This window comes from Maylandia zebra, linkage group LG17 (assembly GCF_041146795.1).
Source record: "Maylandia zebra isolate NMK-2024a linkage group LG17, Mzebra_GT3a, whole genome shotgun sequence".
Lineage (NCBI taxonomy): Eukaryota > Metazoa > Chordata > Actinopteri > Cichliformes > Cichlidae > Maylandia > Maylandia zebra.
Genome location: NC_135183.1, coordinates 14,098,692 through 14,120,536, shown reverse-complemented (window position 1 = coordinate 14,120,536; position 21,845 = coordinate 14,098,692). Strand labels below are relative to the sequence as shown.

The 21,845-nt window shown below is 38.9% G+C and overlaps 1 protein-coding gene across 1 annotated transcript; it reads left to right on the top strand.

Annotated features, from left to right (window-relative positions):
• Window positions 1-15,155: 15,155 nt before the first annotated feature.
• Window positions 15,156-18,989, top strand: lg17h8orf82 (linkage group 17 C8orf82 homolog). The gene is made up of 3 exons (XM_004572318.4): window positions 15,156-15,486; window positions 15,579-15,627; window positions 17,764-18,989. Exons 1-3 carry the CDS (start codon window positions 15,322-15,324, stop codon window positions 18,249-18,251), a joined length of 702 nt encoding a protein of 233 aa, XP_004572375.1. The 5' UTR covers window positions 15,156-15,321; the 3' UTR covers window positions 18,252-18,989.
• Window positions 18,990-21,845: the final 2,856 nt, after the last annotated feature.

The window sequence follows — 21,845 nt, the reverse complement described above, 5'->3', positions numbered from 1 at the left end:
ACGGTGGTCCCCGTGGTAATCGGAGCACTAGGTGCGGTGACTCCCAAGCTAGGCGAGTGGCTCCAGCAGATCCCGGGAACAACATCGGAGATCTCTGTCCAGAAGAGCGCAGTCCTGGGAACAGCTAAGATACTGCGCAGGACCCTCAAGCTCCCAGGCCCCTGGTAGAGGACCCGAGCTTGAAGGATAAACCGCCCGCAGGGGCGTGCTGGGTGTTTTTATATATATATATATATATATATATATATATATATATATATATATATATATGTATCTATCTATATCTATATATGGTAAATGTATCTATCTATATCTATATATCTATATATAGATATAGATATATACATATATTTTACCATAAGTGTGTGAATGTTTGTGCCATTACTTTAATAGCCAGTTACAGTACGGATTGGAGGATATGTCAAGGCACACCGTCATTACCAAACACAGGTTGGACACCATGTAAATATTTATCTGTTTTTATTTATTTGTTTGTTTTTTTATTGTATTCTGTTTGGCCTAAGTATGACCACCAGCATGACATGAGAAAAAACAAAACAATAAATAAAATTCGTGTCGGTTTCAAACATTTTTATTTCTTGTTTTTATTTATATATTTTTGCTTTTCATGTATTTGATTTTATTTATTTTGTTCATGGTTTTACATTGAGAGCCATTTATGCAGAATCCCTTGTGCAGTAGATTGTTGATGCCTGTAAAGTCTTTAGCATTGTTTGAGTTGAATCTTCATTGTTTTCAGATATTGATACTATTTTTCCTGCTACAAGGAATGCTCCAGTTCCACATTTCACACAAGCCTTAAAATGCCTAATATCCTTGATAATTAAAAGAAAAAAGAAAATATGCAGAAAGTATGATATATTGAGTAAATATTGGTATGTATGCTGTTTTTTTTTTTATTTGTCTTATATTGATGCCTTTTTACTGTACCTCAGCTTCAGACAGACTCCAGCCTCTTTTAACTAAATTTGGATTTCCTAACCCCAATCAGGTCTTGAAAAAGGTGTTTTCTGAGTCTTTCTGATACTTCAAATGTTTTTCATGCCTTTTTATTTTATTCTAATAGATAATATATATGAGTCCAAATATAAGATAGATGAACGTGGTAGTTGTTGTTGGAGCAGTATTACACAAATTGTTATCACAACAGCTGACGTTCCCAAGATTCAAGACAGGGAGACTTGACAGGCTGGACACTGCTGTACAGATGTTTTCAGACATGCAGCCCTTGACTGGAACTGAAGTGCTGATACCTGATGGCACTGTAGATAAAAATCATCATTTCAGATTTTTCATCTTTATAGAAACAATTTTGCTCAAATCAGAAAGAAGTATTGAAAGACGCTTTAAGCAAAAACCTTCTACAGCATGTAATTACAACATTTACCAGCAAGGTGTATTTTACCAGTGGGTTTGTAAGGTGTTTTTTTCACGTAGCAGTCTCATTAAATTAGCTTCCTTATTTCGTCAGTGTAATAGTGACTCATAATATGACTCAAATAACAGAATATCTTGAAGTTGTATGTAATATAATGCTTTTTTTTCCTTTTGTTGATGTTTCATTTTTCATATTACAAAAACACAAATTTGTATAAACATTTCAAGGTAGCAAAACAGGTTTGAAGAGAATTACCAAATGCTTGAAAGCAGCGATTCTCTACTCCACTACACTTCACTGTAGAGTTACACTGAGTGGAGCCGGGGTCACATGAAAAACACTTCAGATTGTTCTCGGTCTGATCTGCAGGGACTGAAATAGGAATGAAAATCTTTTTCAAAAACAGAAAACATTACAGTGACCAGATTTAACATTCCAGGTCAAGAAGATGGCAGGATTCCGACATTATTATCTAGCTTGTGTTTTCTTGTCATATAGAAACTCTATCTTTACTTGCCAGGCAAAATGTTTAAGTTGCAGTTGTCTTTGTTGCAGCATTCAACAGATGCAGCTGCACTCAAAATACCCAGGTTTGCTGAATATGTCTGAGAGCCTAAGACAGGACACACGAAGTCTGGTGCACAACCCCTGATGATTTGTGGTACCTTAATTCCAGACGATGTCACTGCAGAATCAAAGTGGAGTTTGTTAACATTGATGTAACCTCCCAGTACATGTATGCTCACTGAAAAGTAAAAGATGGAATAAAGAAGAGACTACCTAGAATAGAAGATGTCACACACGCCTTCTCTATAGTGCACTTAACTGGGTTTGTCGTTAAACATGTCACATCTTTGCAGGTTAAACACTGAAGGGCTCCCGCTGTGAAAAAAAAAGTGAAATTGTGATCACATTTTCATTCACATTCATGAAGATAGCTGGGTTTTGCTTTATTGGTTGAAAGGCTTTAAGGGATCTTGCAATACATAACGTGCAATAATGGTGAGCAAAAATAGGCTAACTCCTTAAATAGTGCTTAGAAGCATGATTTGAAGTCAGTTCATAATTAGTCAGGATAACATTTATATTCCCTTTTAAAAAATGTTTTCTGCAGAAGTAAAAACGTTTAAGTCCTTACATTTTTGGAGAAGTCTAAATTTAAGAACAAGATGATGTACCTGTGCTGCAGAGTGCCCAGAAGAGAGTCAGGGAAAGAATCAGCTTCATCATAATGTGAAGATTTGTTTTCCCAGATAGTGACACTACACATAACATAAATGGATCCATTTATATACTCTACAGAGACTGAAAAACAAAGACAGACATCAATTTCCTAGAAGCTCCTCCTTCAAAAAAGAGAAAAGCAAACAAAAAGATTTCTGAAAGGACCTAAAGATCAAGATTACAGATGAGCTGATGAGGCAGTTTGGCCTACAGTGTTACTGCTACAGTAAGAGATATGATTGGAATTTAAATTTACCGCATTAATTCTTCACTCCACTGCTTTGGAGTGAACTCCACTGCTTTTCTAGACCTAGTAACACACACTGTACCATTCAATAATTTATATTTAAATATTGCTGGTTGTTATATTTTTACTTCTTAGGGAAAAAAAACAGCAGATGATATTCTGTGATAATAAATGTTTTTCTCCAAAAATGAGTGCTGTAAAACCTCAAAATTGATCTTTCCCTGCTCTCTGAAACATCATTAAGGATAAATCATACATTTATTACTTTATTTAATCAGAGAAAATGTATTTACTCAAAGAGGCTGTTTACACATGTTAAATTGATGTGTGGTTAAAGTGTATTGTATTGTAGAAAAAAATTTCTACACTACACAGATCCAATCATGATATAATCTAAGTTATGCATTTAAAAAAAAAACTACATAGCAATTATATACTTACATTTCAAAGCCCACAATTGCTCCCTTCTGTCATTGTCTCCATTGAAGGCGTTCTCAATACAGGTTAATACCAACGTTAAAATGTCTAACTTCATGATCCAGAACATGAAACAATAATTTACGTAGGACGTAAGGATGTAAGTATGTTTTGTAATGTAAAATGTACTGTTTTTCTTTAAATCAAACATGACACATTAGAGGTCATGGTATGCAAAAGTCATAGCATGTTTACTTTTTTACTCCATCACTAGCACAAACATTTGCTTGCTCTTCTTCAGAAATCCCTCAGCTTGTCTTGTTCCAAATGCCACAAATACTTGCTTAGACTCCAACCACAGCCTCACACCCAGAAAAATACAGCAGGTGTTTTAGAAACAGTTTCTTTGGAACGTCTTTGTTCTGGCATTTTGTTCGTTTTTATTTAAGGCTGGGTAAACAACTTAGATACATACAACCTCCACAGTCACTCTTGCTGAGGTTTCACTAATGCTTGAGAGAGTCTTTTCAGTCTTTCCAAACAACACTATTTTGAAACAGATTTGCAAAACACACACGCACATCAAAATACATTTTTTAATTTTATGTAGCCCCTGACCTGAACGTTCCTTTTAAGTGAAAACTGCAACCACCTTCCACTAATTTTCCAGCTCAGTGGTGGTAATAACAAGTAGCTTTGCATTATATTCCACTGAATTATTGCTTTGCTATTTTTGTTAGTTGGTTAGGTATTTAAAACTGATGACCACAGCAAAAGTAGAAATTCAGAACCAGGTATTTAGTTCAGTTCAATTTTATTAATTTAGCACTAAATAACAGATACGGTTACCTTAAGTTTGGTTATATTGTATGCTAAAGACCCTACAATACACGTTTAAGATACCACCTCTCCATTCCTTTTGCTATATACTTACATTTTAGATCCCACATCTAGCCCCCTATATTTGACTTTTTGTGTGTTCTGTCTTTAATCATAGACTTAAGGCACAGGTATCAGTATTGGAATGTTTCACTAATGCAGCTGCATTCATAATCCTGAACATGAAACAGGAAATCTTCTGCATTTTACAACTCTTATTTAAATAACATATACTGTATATAGGGCAGTTCCTGGTTCAAATCAAATCTGCGACGTGAAAGGCCATACAGTAAGGTAAGAAAGGAGGAAGATTGTGAGACACAAGATCTATTGACTGCTGATATTTTGTTACTGAATCAAAAGTGCAAACAGAAAACAAAAACCTTGTGGTTCATGAGAAGTCCCTCACCATGCCTGCTGTACTGGATTCCAAAAACATATCCCACCGTATAATAACACAATGGATGTTTTGAAGATGATATCTGGAAACTTGTTTGTTCTAGCATTTCAACACTTTTTATTTAGAGCCGGTTTAACACGTTTCATACATATAAGTCAAGATTCAGTTACTTTCTGCTGTGGTTCTAATGATTTCAATTGTGCATTCAGGGAGCACTTGCAGTCCAACAACAGATAGGTCTGTATAAAAGATGAAGCAATCACTTCCAAAAGTATTTTATGGAGAATGTTATCCAGGAGCTGTAACAGATGTACAGATAGAATAGAAATAATAGATGAATGCTTCATGTTTCATGTCGGATTGTGACTCGGACATTCATTAATCCTCCACATTTCCATTGCTTGAAGAGAGATAATGCTTTTTAAGGAGCCAGGGTACTTGTAACTGTTGAATCTCCTGATCAGCCTTCTAGGAACTCCACCCCGTCAGTCCAGATCCCTTTCCCTCTCTTTTCACTCTTTGGCCACACTGAACCTATTGTTCAAATTATGCTGTACCCTCCAGCTGTGAAAGGTCATTGTGGATGCTGGTTTTCGTCTTATCCCATGGTTCATATATTGCACTGTGTATGGGGAAAAGAATAAGAATTCAGCAATTCATATTCCATTATCAATGTTACCTATCGATTTGCTTCCTTTTTGATTCATTTATCAGTTCTCATTGAGTTCTTGTTTGCTCCTCTTTGAAAGTCACCATCATCACCTAGCAGCATACATTGCTTAATTAATTCCAGGAGAAACTAATTTGATACATTACTCATTGCATTACTTTCATGTTTCACCGTAAAATGACCAGAAACGCACTTTCTCACACTTAGCAGTTAACTACATAAACCTGAGGCCAACACAGCCTGGCTTCATATTAAATAGTTTTTTGAACAATAATAAAAAATTTAAAAAATTGTCAAGTCATTATGCAGGCCGCAAGATTGAGACATTAGAGCATCTTAATGTGTGTTTTGTTTCCATTGGTGTGGAATTACCTGTCACGGTCCTGGGCCATGTTGGCCCAGTATTCTTAGTTCTCATGTATCTTTGTATTCAGTTCCCTGTTTAGGCTCTGTTTCCTGAGTTGCCCTGTTGTGTTGTTCCCTGAGTGCTTTCCCTTTATGACTCTACCCCCTGTGTGCCCCTCTGTGTATTCATGAGCCCTCGTCCCCTTTCGTGTTTATTCCGTGTCTCCCCTGCCCGTTATGTTGGTGTTCTACTCGTGCTCTCTCTCCTCCTGTCTGAACCTCTGTACTTCCTGTTTCGCCTCGCCCGTCTTCCCACCAGTGTTGTGTTCACTCCTGCCATGTCTCGTGATTATTATCAGTGTCACCTGTGTTCCCCATGTGCTCCCACTCCGCTCGTTAACCCTTGGTGTATTTATGACTGCGTCTCCCTCAGTGCTGTGTCGCGTTCTCCCTCATGTTGTGTGGATCTTCCTGTGTCTACCTGCGAGTGTTAGTTTACTTTTCCCAGTTTAGTTTTGTATTTCCTGTGTTCTGCCGTGCCAGCATTAAAGCTGTGTTTCTCGAGTTCATCCCCGTGTCTGTGAGTTTTGCATTTGGGTCCTCCTCCTGCTTGCCACACAGCGTTCCATGACATTACCAAAAATAGACAGGGCATAGCCGAACACATGAAACAGGAAAAGACCGCCATGTAATCCCTTTATTTCAACAAAGTTACTGTATTTCTGAATACCACCTTTTAAAATGGTAACTGTAACGGAATACAGTTACTCATATCTTGTATTTTAAATACGTAATGCCGGGACATTTATTTCGTTACTCCCCAACACTGATTGTTCTTGAGATCTCTGAACCACACAGCTTCTCCACCATGAGAAGATGACAATCTTGGAAGAACAACAAAATTATTTTACTGTTTCCCCGGTAACTGTTATTTTTATATGCAATGTGCACAAGTAATTGGACAATTTCATGTGTACGCTGTTCACTGGAATGAGGCCCAAACACGATGATGACGTTGGTCATCATTAGAATGATCTTTGGGAGTGTCTAAACAGTCTATTAAAATCTTTTTTTTTTTAAGTAAATGATTCCAGAATTTTTCTCTTACCTAAGAAAATTTCTTCACAATGTAATGAAAAGTCATCTGGGTTTACAGCATAGTGCTGGTTAGACTCAAGTACAAAATTAGACTTTGTCAGAGAATATCTGTCTATGAACAGCATGTAAGGTTCAATACTTAGACACTAAATGCTTTTATACTTTAATCAAACCTGCCTATGTTGTTTTTCATGCAGCCGCACGATGAGGTTCCGTGCAGGTTATGTTCATGTCTGTTTCGTCATGCCATTTGGTTCACAGTTTCCATGCATCTACACAGCATTCTGTTCACAGTGGTCATAGTTATTCCTTTCAGTCAGGTTAGTGTTTTTCCAGTTTAGGTTTTTGGTTAGTTGCAGTCTCTGTCCCTGTTATGTTTTGTCTACTACCTTCTGCATCAGCCCAAATAAAGGCTTGCTTTCAGTTTAAGTTCACTCCCGTCTCCTCGCCTGTGTTCGCACCTGGGTCCACCACACACACTCTCCACATGGTCTGCCCCCGCTGGCCATGACAACTACTAGGTATGGGGTAAGTGATTACTTAATCAGGCAGACCATAGTGATAGCATGAATGACATTTCAGAACCAACTGTGTTACTTAGGATTAAAATAATTAAATAAAGCTGCTTTTATATACACATTGCATATTCTCATTAACAAGTTGGCGCTCTGTGTTTTTGAGGGTCGGAAGTTTCATTCAGTGTCATGACTGAATCAAAATATTGTGATTGACATAGATGGCAGAGAGTTTTTTGCAGCATGCTTAGATATCATAACTAGTTAACAGTCAGGATAATATTTGTCCCAAACTTAGATAATAAAAAGAATCAATAAGATAATATTAATAATCAAGGCTTGGCAGGTAGGTGTTTTTTCTGTCTTTGTCATTCCAGGAAAAGGAGCAGATACAAGGTTGGACGTGAACAGAGAGGAGACTCGAAGGGAGACAGCAGGACAGCCACGTTGCTTCCGGAAGAAGGTAGTAATAATAAAATGTGTTATTGTTGGGGTATAAAACTGTACGGCCTGATCCGGGGTCATCCTCTTTGTGAAGACATATAGCTGATTTCACATAGAGGGCCAGCACTGTAACTTGTAATTTCAACAGCCAAAGCAAATTAAATCTTTTGAAAAGGCAGATATTTCAGATAAATAAAGTTGACATGACTTTTGGAAAAACTGGACACAACACTATATAATTTCAAAGCCCACAGTTACTCCCTTTCATTGTTTTCCTTTTTTGCAGATGTTCTAAAATATTAGAGAAGAAGCAAAGGTGTTTTAAAATTACAATCTAAAATTAAAATGTCTAGCAAAAACAGCTGCATGAAACAAAAAATGAACTTCATGTAGAAAAACATTTTTTTTTTTGTATGTAGGTCAGTTTTTGTTTCAAATCAGACATGACACATTAGAAGTCATAATACACAAAGGTAAGAAGGGAGGAGTTGCAAAGAAAAATAGATAAGGTGTGTCAACTGCTGATATTTGTTTTTACAAACAGCTAGCTCTTCATGAGAAGTCTCTCAGTTTACCTTGTTCCAAAATGCCAAAAATACCTGTTGCTTTGGGTTCCAACCACAAATCCCACACCCAGAAGAAATGACAGGTGTCTTAGAAACAGTATCTTTGGAAGTTGTTTGTTCTGGCAATTTATAAATTTTTGTTTAAAGCTGAATAAACAACTTAGATACATAAGTGAAGGTACACCCAACCTCTTGCTGTGATTTAAATGGATGGCATTCGGGGACTGTTTGACTTCACAATTGCCGTTTTACAATTCTGTAAAGAATGATAAATATACATTTTAATGTTATGTAACCCCTGACAAAAAGGTTCTATTAAGTGAAAACTCTCACTGACCTCCACCAGCTTACCAACTCAATGGTCAATGAGATATAGCCAATACCAAAGCTGATTTTGTTATATTGTATGTTAAAGACTGGTGTGAATTAGATAGACATCTTTAATCAGAGCCATCTTTATTCATTCCGCTGCAACTCACAAGCTGCCAGCCACACATAACGCTACACCACAACTCTCTACCCCTGCTTCCCCATGGTTTTAAATACTGCGGACGGATGCCGTGCAGGTGCGTCCGCACGGTATCGCCAACCACACCTCACCACAAAGACCTACAACAGGGGTGTCCAATTCCAGTCCTTTAGAGCTACTGTCCTGTAGCCTTCAGACACATCCTTGTTCTAACCCACCTGAATCAGATGAATGGCCTGTTACCAGGCCTTTGCCAAACTTGAAGGCATGCTGAGGAGGTAATCCAACCCTTTTATTCAGCTGTGTTGGAAGCATCTAAAAACTGCAGGACAGTGGCTCTGGAGATGGATACCCCTGCCTTACTATATACATTTACCACCTCTCCATTATTTAATTTTATACTTACATTTCAAATCCCACAGGTACTCCTCTATGTTTGTCCCTTTGTGCATTCTGTTGTACTTTTTCAGGTTTTCAAAATTGTTAGATTTGAAGCACAGGTGTCAGTATTGAAATGTTTCACTAAAGCAGTTGCATGATCCTGAACATAAAACTCATTAAAGACACTTGTTGGTTTAAATCAAATACGACGAGGAAATAGAAGTGTATGTAGTGCAAATAGCAAAAAGCTTGTGGTTCAAAGCTAGTCCTTTTGTCCAAATGGCAAAAATACCTGCTTCACTAAATTTCAAACACAAACCCCACACCCATAATAACTCGACGGATGTTTTGAAGACACTTCTTCACTTTTTTTCCCGCCCAAACCAGATTAACAAGTTTGCCACATAGTACAGACGGCTTCTTGCTGTGGTTCTAATGATTTAATTGGTGCATTCAGGGTGCCCTTGCAGTCCCACAACTGACAGCACTTATATACTCATAAAACATAAAACACTGACTTCCAAATATATTTTGTGGAGAATGTTATTGAGAAGCTGTAACAGATATACATTGCATTTTGATTTCATGGTTGACTGATTCTTATGTGTCCAGAGTCAGGTGATACAACAAGGTGTTGCATTCCTTCACTCTTTGCTGCAAATTATTTTCACTTTTTATTTTCTCTGTCTTTAGCATTGCTACTATACTGTCAGCCGGTTATGAAATCCTGCAGGTTAGAGCGCAAACATGATCCCTGCACAATCTCACTGAAGATTTGCTCACATCTCCCAACTCAATAAAGTCAGCATCAAAACACAAAAATATCTCATAATTTGAAAAGTCCAACAACATAGCAGTGATGAATTGAGCCCATAAACAGTACAGCACTTTCACTACTGTGATGCACTTACTTTGTTTTTCATATGTTAATCTTACAAAATCCTTCATATACATAATGATCTTCCTGGTGGTGCTGTTGCACAACCAGGTCTGTTAAAAAATGTTATAATGATATGGCTTCCAATTGATGTATATTTATTATATTACAGTATTCATAATGACACTATATCCAGGGTACTGTAAATTCTGTTTGTCAGTTTCACAGTCCACTTTAGGTTTTTGTAAGATTTATTTCTGTATCAATTAGTGATGGGATTTCCGGCTCTTTTTAGAGATCCGGCTCTTTCGGTTCGGCTCACTAAAAAGAGCCGGCTCTTTCGGCTCCGAACCGGCTCTTCAGGTTGTTTTGTTGCTTTAATTAATTTATTATTAACAACAGTATAAAATTGTGCACAAAAGGAATTACTAACGTTAAAAAAAAAGTGGTTTTATTTATATATGTTTATATATAAATATAAAACACATTTCTAGCATGAACTGAACTTCCAAAGCAGAGCTACTAGATCACTTAAATTACACAATTGAAAGCATGTGTGTATTGTTTGTGTATTTATACACAGGCACTCATATATATTCAAATAATTAAAAAAAGAAAAGGTCATTTACCTGTTATTACCACACACCAAATCCGGTCGTTGGTACTTGCTGGCTTGTGTAACCACTAGGTAACAAAAGCTCAACACTGCGCCCAGCATCCTGGAGCACTTCTGTTGTCTTTTGTACGTGTTTTGAGTTTTTATGTGCTTCTGAGTTTTTACGTGTTTTTACGTATTTTGAAGTTTGTACGTGCTTCAAGGTTTGTATGTGGTTCAGAGTTCTCGGATATCTGAGCGTCACCGTGAAAACATAATCGGACATTTGATATTTGATTGAATTTTATTGTTTTGCCTTTGGGGTGGCACCTGGGGTGGCCAGTCTGGTTGGGGGGGTGGCCTGTGCCCCCCCAGGCCACCCCGCTGGACACGCCATTGAGTAAGGCAAGAACGTGGCAAGCTAACAGCAGTTAAACTAAACAATAAACAAAAGAAAAATCCTTTAACGGCTTGATGTAATTATTGCAGGACATTCTGGCCACTGGTATTAACTGCGTACAAATTAATTAAATAATTAAATAATCCTACCAATATGGTATCAATATACCGAGGCATAACTTTAACATGCACAGACAACTATAGCTATTATCATACTAGTTAAGCCGTCAAAGGTAATCACACTTACAGGTTAAATAACGCACGTGTAATCACACAACACCAACTGCCATGCTCTGCCGCTGCTCCTTTCGTCTCTCACTCCCCCTCTGCTGCGCACATGATCACTGATTCCCTTTGGGTGCGCTTGATTCTTGCCTGGTGACATCCTGAGGCCAAGTCAGCAGGTAATTTGCACAACCACCAAGGCAATTGACTCTCAGGGCATTATTCACTTTTAAAGGAATAGAATTCAATACAAAACAAGTACTATCCAAATGCAATGCAACACATTTTTTTCAGAATTTATTGAAAACCTTTTGAGCAATCATTTTTATAGACAGAATGACAAGCACGTACGCAAATGCTCTCAAATAAAAAATTTATTTTTTTTTAATTTCACCAGGAGCTTTTATTATGACTGGGAAGCCGTGTTTAATACAGGAGCAGTTGATTACTTCAAGACCTATCCTATAATGGTACCCGCAGCCACAGCAAACGTGCCATTTCAGAGCCTGTTATGTTACCAACTCTGTTTTTTGGGGTTTTTTGGTACTATCCTAATGATATATTTAGATTTTGAACCCCTGTCCATCATTTTACCCTTTGTGCATATTTTGACTTAGCACCTTGAGGCAGCTGTTGTTGTGATTTGGTGCTATATGAATTGAACTCGGTTTGCATTTTCTCCCTGTGTTTGCATGGGTTCTATCCAGGTACTTGAACTTCCTCCAATGGTCCAAAGACATGCAGTTGGTGGGGTTAGGTTAGCAGGTTACCAGCGACATTTCCCTGGTGTGTATGGGATAAGCTCCAGCTCCCCAGTGAACTGAATAAGAGAACTGATGGATGAATCAAACTGAACTGGTAGACTTAAAACGCAGGTGTCCGTAATGAAATTAAAATGTTTCACCAGTGCAACTGCTCTAACTAATGATCCTGAACATTAAGCAGGAAGAACTTTTATATGCATTTTATTTTATTACAAGGTGCTCTATGTGGGGAAGTTTTTGGTTCAAATCAAACACAATTCTTACCTTTAATATGCAAAAGTAAGAATGGAGGTGGAATGGAGGAGGGTTGCAAAAAGGGAAAAAAGAAGCTTGTACTTCATAAGAAATCCTTAATGTCGTAGTCCAGGTGCCCTAAATACCTGCTTCCTGCTACAATGGGTTCCAACTACAAACTTAAAAACAAGTTCTTGAGGAGTTGTTTTCTTTGACATTTTATCTTTTTTTTTTTTTTTTTTTTAAGATGGTTTAAAAAGTTTGGTACATTATTAAAGATAAAGGCAACTTCCTGCTATAGCTCTAACAATTTAAACGGCGGTGTTCAGTGATTCTTTGTCGTCCAACAAACAAACTGAATGCATTTAAATACTAATTATAAGAATTGCTTTGATTTCTCTGTCCTGCAAAATGGCTTTTTGGGTAACACACACACACGCAACAATGTTATAATAATAATGGATTGCATTTATATAGCGCTTTTCAAGGCACTCAAAGCGCTTTACAATTCCACTATTCATTCACTCTCACATTCACACACTGGTGGAGGCAGCTACAGTTGTAGCCACAGCTGCCCTGGGGCAGACTGACAGAAGTGAGGCTGCCATATCGCGCCATCGGCCCCGTTAGCAACCAAAATTACACCTTGAATGAACTCTTGAGTTGTTGATGTGTATCTGGGATCTGATCCAGACAGGTCGGAGCTCCTCTTCTACCAGTCTGTCTGCTGCTGCAGGCTGAGTTCCTCTTCTGTCTCCAAAGTGGAACAGCTAACAATAAATACATGAATAGTACAATGAGACTGATGCACTGCAAATGTACTGGCTTAATCTAAATCCAACATCCTACAGGGAGTGCAGAATTATTAGACAAATGAGTATTTTGTCCACATCATCCTCTTCATGCATGTTGTCTTACTCCAAGCTGTATAGGCTCGAAAGCCTACTACCAATTAAGCATGTTAGGTGATGTGCATCTCTGTAATGAGAAGGCGTGTGGTCTAATGACATCAACACCCTATATCAGGTGTGCATAATTATTAGGCAACATCCTTTCCTTTGGTAAAATGGGTCAAAAGAAGGACTTGACAGGCTCAGAAAAGTCAAAAAATAGTGAGATATCTTGCAGAGGGATGCAGCAGTCTCAAAATTGCAAAGCTTCTGAAGCGTGATCATTGAACAATCAAGCGTTTCATTCAAAATAGTCAACAGGTTCGCAAGAAGCGTGTGGAAAAACCAAGGCGCAAAATAACTGCCCATGAACTGAGAAAAGTCAAACGTGCAGCTGCCAAGATGCCACTTGCCACCAGTTTGGCCATATTTCAGAGCTGCAACATCACTGGAGTGCCCAAAAGCACAAGGTGTGCAGTACTCAGAGACATGGCCAAGGTAAGAAAGGCTGAAAGACGACCACCACTGAACAAGACACACAAGCTGAAACGTCAAGACTGGGCCAAGAAATATCTCAAGACTGATTTTTCTAAGGTTTTATGGACTGATGAAATGAGAGTGAGTCTTGATGGGCCAGATGGATGGGCCCGTGGCTGGATTGGTAAAGGGCAGAGAGCTCCAGTCCGACTCAGATGCCAGCAAGGTGGAGGTGGAGTACTGGTTTGGGCTGGTATGGTAAATGGCCTGCATTTGTATAGCGCTTTTCTAGTCCATAGGACCCCAAAGCGCTTTACACTACATTCAGTCATTCACCCATTCACACACACATTCACACACTGGCGATGGCAAGCTACATTGTAGCCACAGCTGCCCTGGGGCGCACTGCCGGACACAGGCGCCACCGGGCCCTCTGACCACCACCAGTAGGCAAACATGGGGTTAGTATCTTGCCCAAGGATATTTGACATGCAGCCCGGAGGCAGCCTGGGATCGAACCACCGACCTTCTGATTAGTGGCAGACCTGCTCTGCCACCTGAGCTACAGCCCCACAAGCTCATCTTTGATGAGCTTGTGGGGCCTTTTCGGGTTGAGGATGGAGTCAAGCTCAACTCCCAGTTTCTGGAATACACCTTCTTCAAGCAGTGGTACAGGAAGAAGTCTGCATCCTTCAAGGAAAACATGATTTCCATGCAGGACAATGCTCCATCACACGCGTCCAAGTACTTTTTGGGTTCATTGAGAACATGGTTGTTGTTCAATATTAAAATTATTCCTCAAAAATGCAACTTGCCTAATAATTCTGCACTCCCTGTAGAGGGTGCATTCAAATAAACCTGATCACTCTTTCTTTAGCAGTTAATATACAATGAGCTAACATTGTAACAGAAACAATATGTACTCTGTGGTTATGAGGTTAGTACCAACTAATGCAACCAGTCACTGTCAAACATGTAACATCCATATACATATGTGTTATACTCTGTATTTTGTTCTTACCTTCACTTTGTCTATGCTGTACACCTGGCCTTTTTTTAAAAAATTGCTATGGCTATATCTTCTCAAACATCTTCACTTTTAGCTGATGTGAGAGATTTTACATGGTGTTCAATATGAACCAGCCGAATCAGACATTGCAGAACGGGTGCTGTACATTTAGCACTGAAAGAACTGACATAAAAAAAAAAGCAATAAAGTCTGATTGACTGATAATAAAGACCAAATAGTATTTGATAAAACTGAAAGAATAAGAACAAAACAATAATAATTGTAAAAAAACAAATGTGACAAATAAAGGCTTCATCCATCTATCATAACCTTGGAGTTGGACTTCACATTTTTCTACCGCAAACCGACAAGTCAAACACATCAGATTTTTTTTTAGGATGACCTGATTCTTATCTACAGTCTAAAAATGTCTGTTTCACTACATTTTTAGATACGGCCAAGTAAAATAACAACACAGGTATTTAATATGTAAAGATTACAATTAGAATTCTATTATTCTTTTCTAATTTGTCGAGCCTCTCATGAAATATACGCGCGTTACATCTGCATTTCAAACGTGTGCATGATATCATCCACTAGGTGGCAGCAGAAAATAAATGACCACATTGCACCACTTAAACACTTCCGGGTAACGTTTGTTCGATTGCAAACACTTGGGGCTTTAATCTGAGTTGTGTAAGGTGTGCAAATAGCAGAAACACACAGGCTGTCGTTTGTGAAACACCACATTTTCGGTTCCCGTGTTTAATACGGAGCCTATTTACTATTACTCGGTTATGTTGTTCCTCCGGACCGCGGCTTTCAGCGCCAGAGCTCTGGCCGCTCTGCGCCGCGGACCAGCCGGCTTAACCGCCTCCAGAGCGACCGCTACGTACGTCCAGGGCCAGAGCCCCACACCACGCATCCGAGAATACTTCTACTATATCGACCATCAAGGACAGGTAAGAAAGTAAACTAGCTCTTCAAAAAGTAAACATCCGGAGTCTCCCTTTAGCAGTAAATATCATGTTAACTTTCATTCCTCTACTTGCAGCTTTTCCTCGATGATACCAAAGTGAAAAACTTTGTCACCTGCTTTAAAGGTAACCAAGAAACATACAGCACAGACTTATTATTTATTTTGACATTAAGAAATGACAGCGTTACAGTACACAGCAAAACTCTTGACTGGCCCATCATTTCTTTATAATTGAAAATGGGCAATGTATGTAACGATTTATTAAAATATCCAAACATGCATGGAAATACAGTTTAAGCCATAAACAGTTTGTATAATTCTAACGAGCTTGGAACCTCTCTCTCTTGGATTTTGGCACTCTTTTGTTCTCATCCCTTCATTAATTCTGAGGTCCAGGCTCAGGGAAGATAGTGTTTTGTTCTTCCGTCCCGTTTGGTATCCTCAGTACATACTGCCGACAATTTGAGCCCAAAATGTAAAGTTTGTATTCATCACTCCATACGACCAGTTGTCATTGATTTTTCAGTCCGGTTCTGGTGTAATGGTCACACCCCTTTTTCCCATCCTTAAGAATGTCTTCTTCTTCTTCTTCTTCTTCTTCTTCTTCTTTTTTTTAAAGGTACAGCGTGTAAAATATCACCGCTATATGCTGGTAGATTGCAGTTGACTGATTTCTGTTTTCTTACGCCTCCCAAATCATGTGCATTATCGTAGCTTTAGTGACTTCTGTAGAACAAACAACTCTGGCCAGCGTTAATCTGTAGTAAGAGCAGGCAGTCAGTCCACTATTTACCTCAAACATCAGAATTCTGAGTGTCCACATCTGTTTATTCTGGAGGATGCTGCAAAACTTTGTGAATGGAGTCTGATACACATCAATGAATCACTTAAGCTCACGTCTGTCAGATGACATGATATTGAGATGAGGTGATGAGGATGTCCTGAATTTTTCTGTTGGTTAGCGGTGCTGTTTTACCATTGTTAGCTGCTGTTAGGCAGCATTGATGAAACTTTCTCTGAAGTGGATCAAACCTTGCGGTGAACCCCAGGAGAACTGACGGCTCTGACGGCATCCCATGGGATGTTGTTAAAGCCTGCGTGAAACAACTGTCAGGGAATCCTCACCATGCTGTTCAACCTCTCCCCGACTCATGCCACCATTCCCACCTGTCTGCCTTAGCCATCATTTCCATCCTCCAAAAGACTGGAATAGACCGCCTCAATGACTACAGACCCATAGCCCTTACGTCTGTAGCCATGAAGTGTTTCAAGCAGAAGGCCCAACAGCAGCTGCACTTTCTACGCATCCTGAGGAAGAATAACCTGGACCAGAAGCTGCCGCTGGTCTTCTACCACACCTCAGTGGAGAGCGAGCCGTCCTACTGCCTGGGTGTTTTGTACTCCACTACTGAGCCCAGGATGTCCCACACCTCCAGACTCATGAACAGGTTCTTCCCTGGGACATTTAGACTGTTAACAAAAATTGTTCTCCCACACCCCACCCCTGCCCACCATCCTCACCAATATGAGCTATGGTCTGAGTAAACCTCACCATTCAGACCACTTACAAGAATGATACACGTGATAATGCACTGCTTCCAAGCACTTTGTTCTCCAGTGTGTGCCTTTATTTCCTTTTTGATTGTATATATTTCTCCTGTTTGTTATTTATTCCTTCTGTCTTACTGTTATTCATGTACAAATGTTAAATGGTTATATTTGAACCATTTGCGCTTTTTAAATTAAAAACAACTTATAAGGTGTATTACATATGCGGCCGGTCCTTAGCTATGTACATTAAACACATGATGTAGAAATACTTCAGAAAATAAGTGCTTGAGACCACTTATACCAGGTATTTCAGTTAATTATAAAAATGTCTGGATTCTTGGATGCAAGGAACCAGACTAAAGAAATGAGAGGTAACTTGTGACATTTCACAATTCGCAATTCACTTAAATTGCAGCCAGCTTGAATACATTGTAGTGTTGTACATTAAACTGGGAAAAGAAAAAAAAATTTACTTTGTGATAATCCTTGAGAGACATTTAAATTGTGTTACACTGAGATGATAAACTGTGACATTTAATTATGGATTTAATATCACATTCTTATGTTATACTAAAAAAGTTTTATACAAAATGTAGTGCGATGTTCATATACAGTTGAATTATTTTAATTTCAAGTAAATTGCATTAATACCACTTGTGAGACCATTACTGATGCCCTCATTTTTTATTTATTTGTTTTTTGTTACCAGATAAGGAATTCCTAGTCTTCTTCTTCACTCGTCTGCGCATGAATCATAGTGGTCGTTACGAGGATGACTTCCCCTTCCTGTCACTGTGCGGCAGGGAGAGGAATTTCCTGCGCTGCGATGACCGACCTGTGGTCTTCACCCACCTGCTGCAGAGCCCCACTGGACCGCAGGGCGAGCAGGAGCTGCTATCATACTGTGGCGGCGCAGAGAAACTCTCCGTCCTGTTCCGCCCCGAGGCGCTGTACATGCATCCTGTCAGCGGGCGAGTTTACCACCCCTGCTCAGAGCTTTCAGGTGGAGTCGGCCTGGTCAGGTCGGCTCTGGCAATTGAACTCAGCCCCTTCTTTGTGTATACACAAGAGCGAGACCAGTCAGGACAGCCTACATACTTTGTATGGGCAGGACAGAAGCACGCACTGACCAATGAGCTTGCAGGATACTTCCCTGTAGCTGAGCAGGGCAATGGACACCAGGGAGAAGTGGGATAATTTGGTAATGATTCCAGACTGAGTTTAAAATCTTCTTAGGGATGGGATGTGTGAGAAATGAGAATCACTAATGAATAATAGCTCCAACATTTTTTTGGCTTGCAAACAAAGAAATGCCTTCTTTTGTCTCCGTGTTTGAGGCTGTAGCCCACTAAAGGTGTCACATTTGAATTCGGTTTATGTGCCTGAAGCGATGAAATTATCCAGACAGTCAAAAGAGTACAGCTGTCTAGTGTTTAGGACTGTTACATTGCAGCAAGAAGGTACCCAGTTCAAATCCAGGCTGGGACTTTTCTGTGGGTTATTTGCTCTGTTGTGGTCTTCCTGTGCCTACGTGGGTTTCCTCCTCTTGCTCTTTCCCACAGTCCTGAGATATGCGTATTTTAGGAAGGATATTATTTGTACTTCTGTTCTATTAATTAAGCTGTTCTCCTGAGGAAACTTGAAAAGAAATCCAAGTTGTTGTATCACAATAGAATGTGGTGTAAAACTGAGTTTTTTTTTAACAGTTGTATATATCATATTATAGTTACAGTTTTTGCAAATTTAGGTGCAATTCCTTTTAAAGAAAGATTCAGATGTAGCCTCACTTTTAAAAGTTGAAACTTGATACAAATGCATTCATTGTGTTGAATGCAAAGTCTAAGAGTATTCATTTGAACACTGTAAAATCACAAGCAGTGTGAACTGAAGTGTGCTTTGGAAATATTTTGGAATTAAACTAATAACATATTCCAAGGTTTAGTTTTCAGTTTATTTTTGTCACACAAAAAACAAAATGCTTGGACACTGCTAGCATGGGCGCCTACAGAAACGCAAAGCAGTAGATGAAGCATCGCTGAATATGTTTCCAAACCAACTTCATTCTAAGCCAAAGACTAGAAAATATGGTGAAGCATATCTTCCCTTTGGTTTCACCTGCACAAGTGCCGAGGTAGGTCTCCCTGCAGAATTGGTTTTCCCTTCGTCGGGAGCAGCGCTGGGCTGTTTAAATCACGGACAAACAGTATCCCACATTCGTGATTTAGTTCACAAACACTTCTTGTAATGACTAACTACTCCTGACATTTTGGAGATATACATACTATACTTTATAGAGTAAAGTTACAGTGGGATACAAATGATATCAAGCTGATCCTGCCACGATTTGTTCCCCCGGTTCAAATCACGGACAAACAGTATCCCACCGTTATTTATGTTTTAAACCTGTTTTGCTCAGAGAGGCATTTTTTGAAAAATGTATTGATAGCAATGTTGAATATTATTACACAGAAAAAAAACAACTACATGTAAAATAATTACACCGTGACGCCTCTGCCTTTGTAAATGGAGGGACAGTAACTGCGTGTGTATATGTAAGCGTGTAAAACCTGAAGATGGTCAGATTAACACATTTGTCTCTATCTGCCAGTCTGCAATTCATCTCATGTAAACAATAACGTGGCGCACAGGGTGATGTGGAAAAAGGCACATACCTTTGACGTTGCATGATGAACTCCGTATTCCTCGTCCACACGTAAACGCAAAAAAGGAGTTTTAAAAAAAATCTCCGTTTTCGGTGATTCGAAACGCCGTTTACGTGTGGACGAAAGGTCAAAACGCATAGAAACAGCTGCGTTTTCAAAAATACCCGTGTAGGTACGGACGTAGCGTAAAAGAGTTAGTAGTTTATTTTCTTACTACCTGTAATTTATTGCAGATTACTTGTATTTGCTTAATTGTTTACTAAATGTTTGAGGTGTGAAATAAACCGCAATGGAGCAAAATATGGGTGTGTGTGGTTGGAGGATGTGTTAGTGCGTGTGCGTGCGCGCGTGCACGCGGTGGGGGGGGGAACATTTTTCTTGTAAAACAAAGGGGGGCCAGCAAAAAAAGTTTGGGAACCACTGGGTTAACTAATGATTGTACATTGCCCATGCATGTGAATGTGAGTTTGAATAGTCTGCCCCTCTGTGTTAGCTTTCCGACAGACTGGTGCCTCTTCCCCTGTTGCAGCTGGGATAGGCTCCTGCTGCAAACCGCTCAGGTCCTATGGCTGCACAAGCCCAAATCATTAACCCTTCACCACTGTGCTGTGTATTACAACTAAACTTCTCCACTTTGCTCTTATCTGTCCAAAAGACATTGTTCCAAAAGTCTTGAGATTTGTTCAGGTGCAACTCTGCAAATCTAAGTCGTACTACCATGTTCTTTTTAGAGAGAAGAGACTTTCTCATAGCAACCTTCCAAACAAGACATGCTTGTTCTTTCTTTTTTATCTACATTCTCTTGTCATAATGGTTAACATTTAAAATCCAGAGGCCTGTGGCTTTATGGTTGTTGTTTTTTTTAATGTTCTCTAAGCATAAAGCAGTATGACCTTGGAGTAAATTTGTGTGATGTTCAAGTCTGGGAACACTGTGGGAGTGTGTTAAAACAACTCCTGCTGTGACTGGCCCTCTCAATTACCTATGGAAGCACTAAGGATGTGTTAGTTTTTCATAGGACTGCATAGAGTCACGGGAAGACTTTTTCACATGACTCTAGCTCATTGCCAGATTTAATTTCAGCTTGACATAGTGGCCTGCAGAGAACAAACTAAGACCAGTCATTACTAGATTGTTGATAACCAGAGATGGGCAGTAACGCGTTACAAGTAACACGTTAGTGTAATCCGATTACTTTTTTCAAGTAATGAGTAAAGACAGGGATTACTATTGCAAAGAAGGTAATTCGTTTACTGTTACTTTCCCGTGAGCACGCTGCGTTACTGCATTACTAAAACCATGATTTTTTTTGTGTGTGAGTGTCTCACGACAGTGACCTAAGCGAGTGCGGCATTCGTGGCAACAGCTGCGTGCAGATCAACAATGGATAATATAATGGATACTATAATATATCTCGAGAGAGAGAGTATGACCGTGCAGCATTTAAAGTGTGGAAGTACTGACCTTACTTTGAGTTTGATTCCGTAAGTGACAAAAACATTAGCGTCTGCTGTTCGAAGAAAACTTTTAAAGCATCTGTTTGAAAGTGTGAGTTTAAACACAAAAGCCTATTTTTTATATGCTGGAATGTGCAGAAAATAGGTTTAAATGTTAAACAAATTTCTTCCAGTCAGAGAATGTTGCATATAATTAAAGTTTTGCTTGATGCATAAAGTTTAAAAATTAAAACTAATAAAACAAGTTTTAAAAAGAGACTTTTTCATTTGATTACATTTTATATGATGGATTATGCAGAAAAATGGTGTAAATGTTTTTAAAGATTAACTAAGTAACTAATTACTTTCAAAAATAAGTAATCAGTAGGGTAACAGGATTACTTTTGGGGGGTAATAATCAGTAATTAGTTACTGATTACTTTTTTCAAGTAACTTGACCAACCCTGTTCATAACTATGCAACTGACAAATAAAGAATCTTGAATAAGGTTAAAACCAGAGGATGCTTGCTGACATTTTGGAATAAATTTAGTCAGAAATTAGAAATAATCAAATAAGATATTCCAACATTTTCATGGCTCATTATAAATAAAGACTAATTTTGTAGTTGCAATATATGCATAGATGGTGGGTTTTTACATTGCGAGCTGAAGGATCTCGCTCCTTCACAGC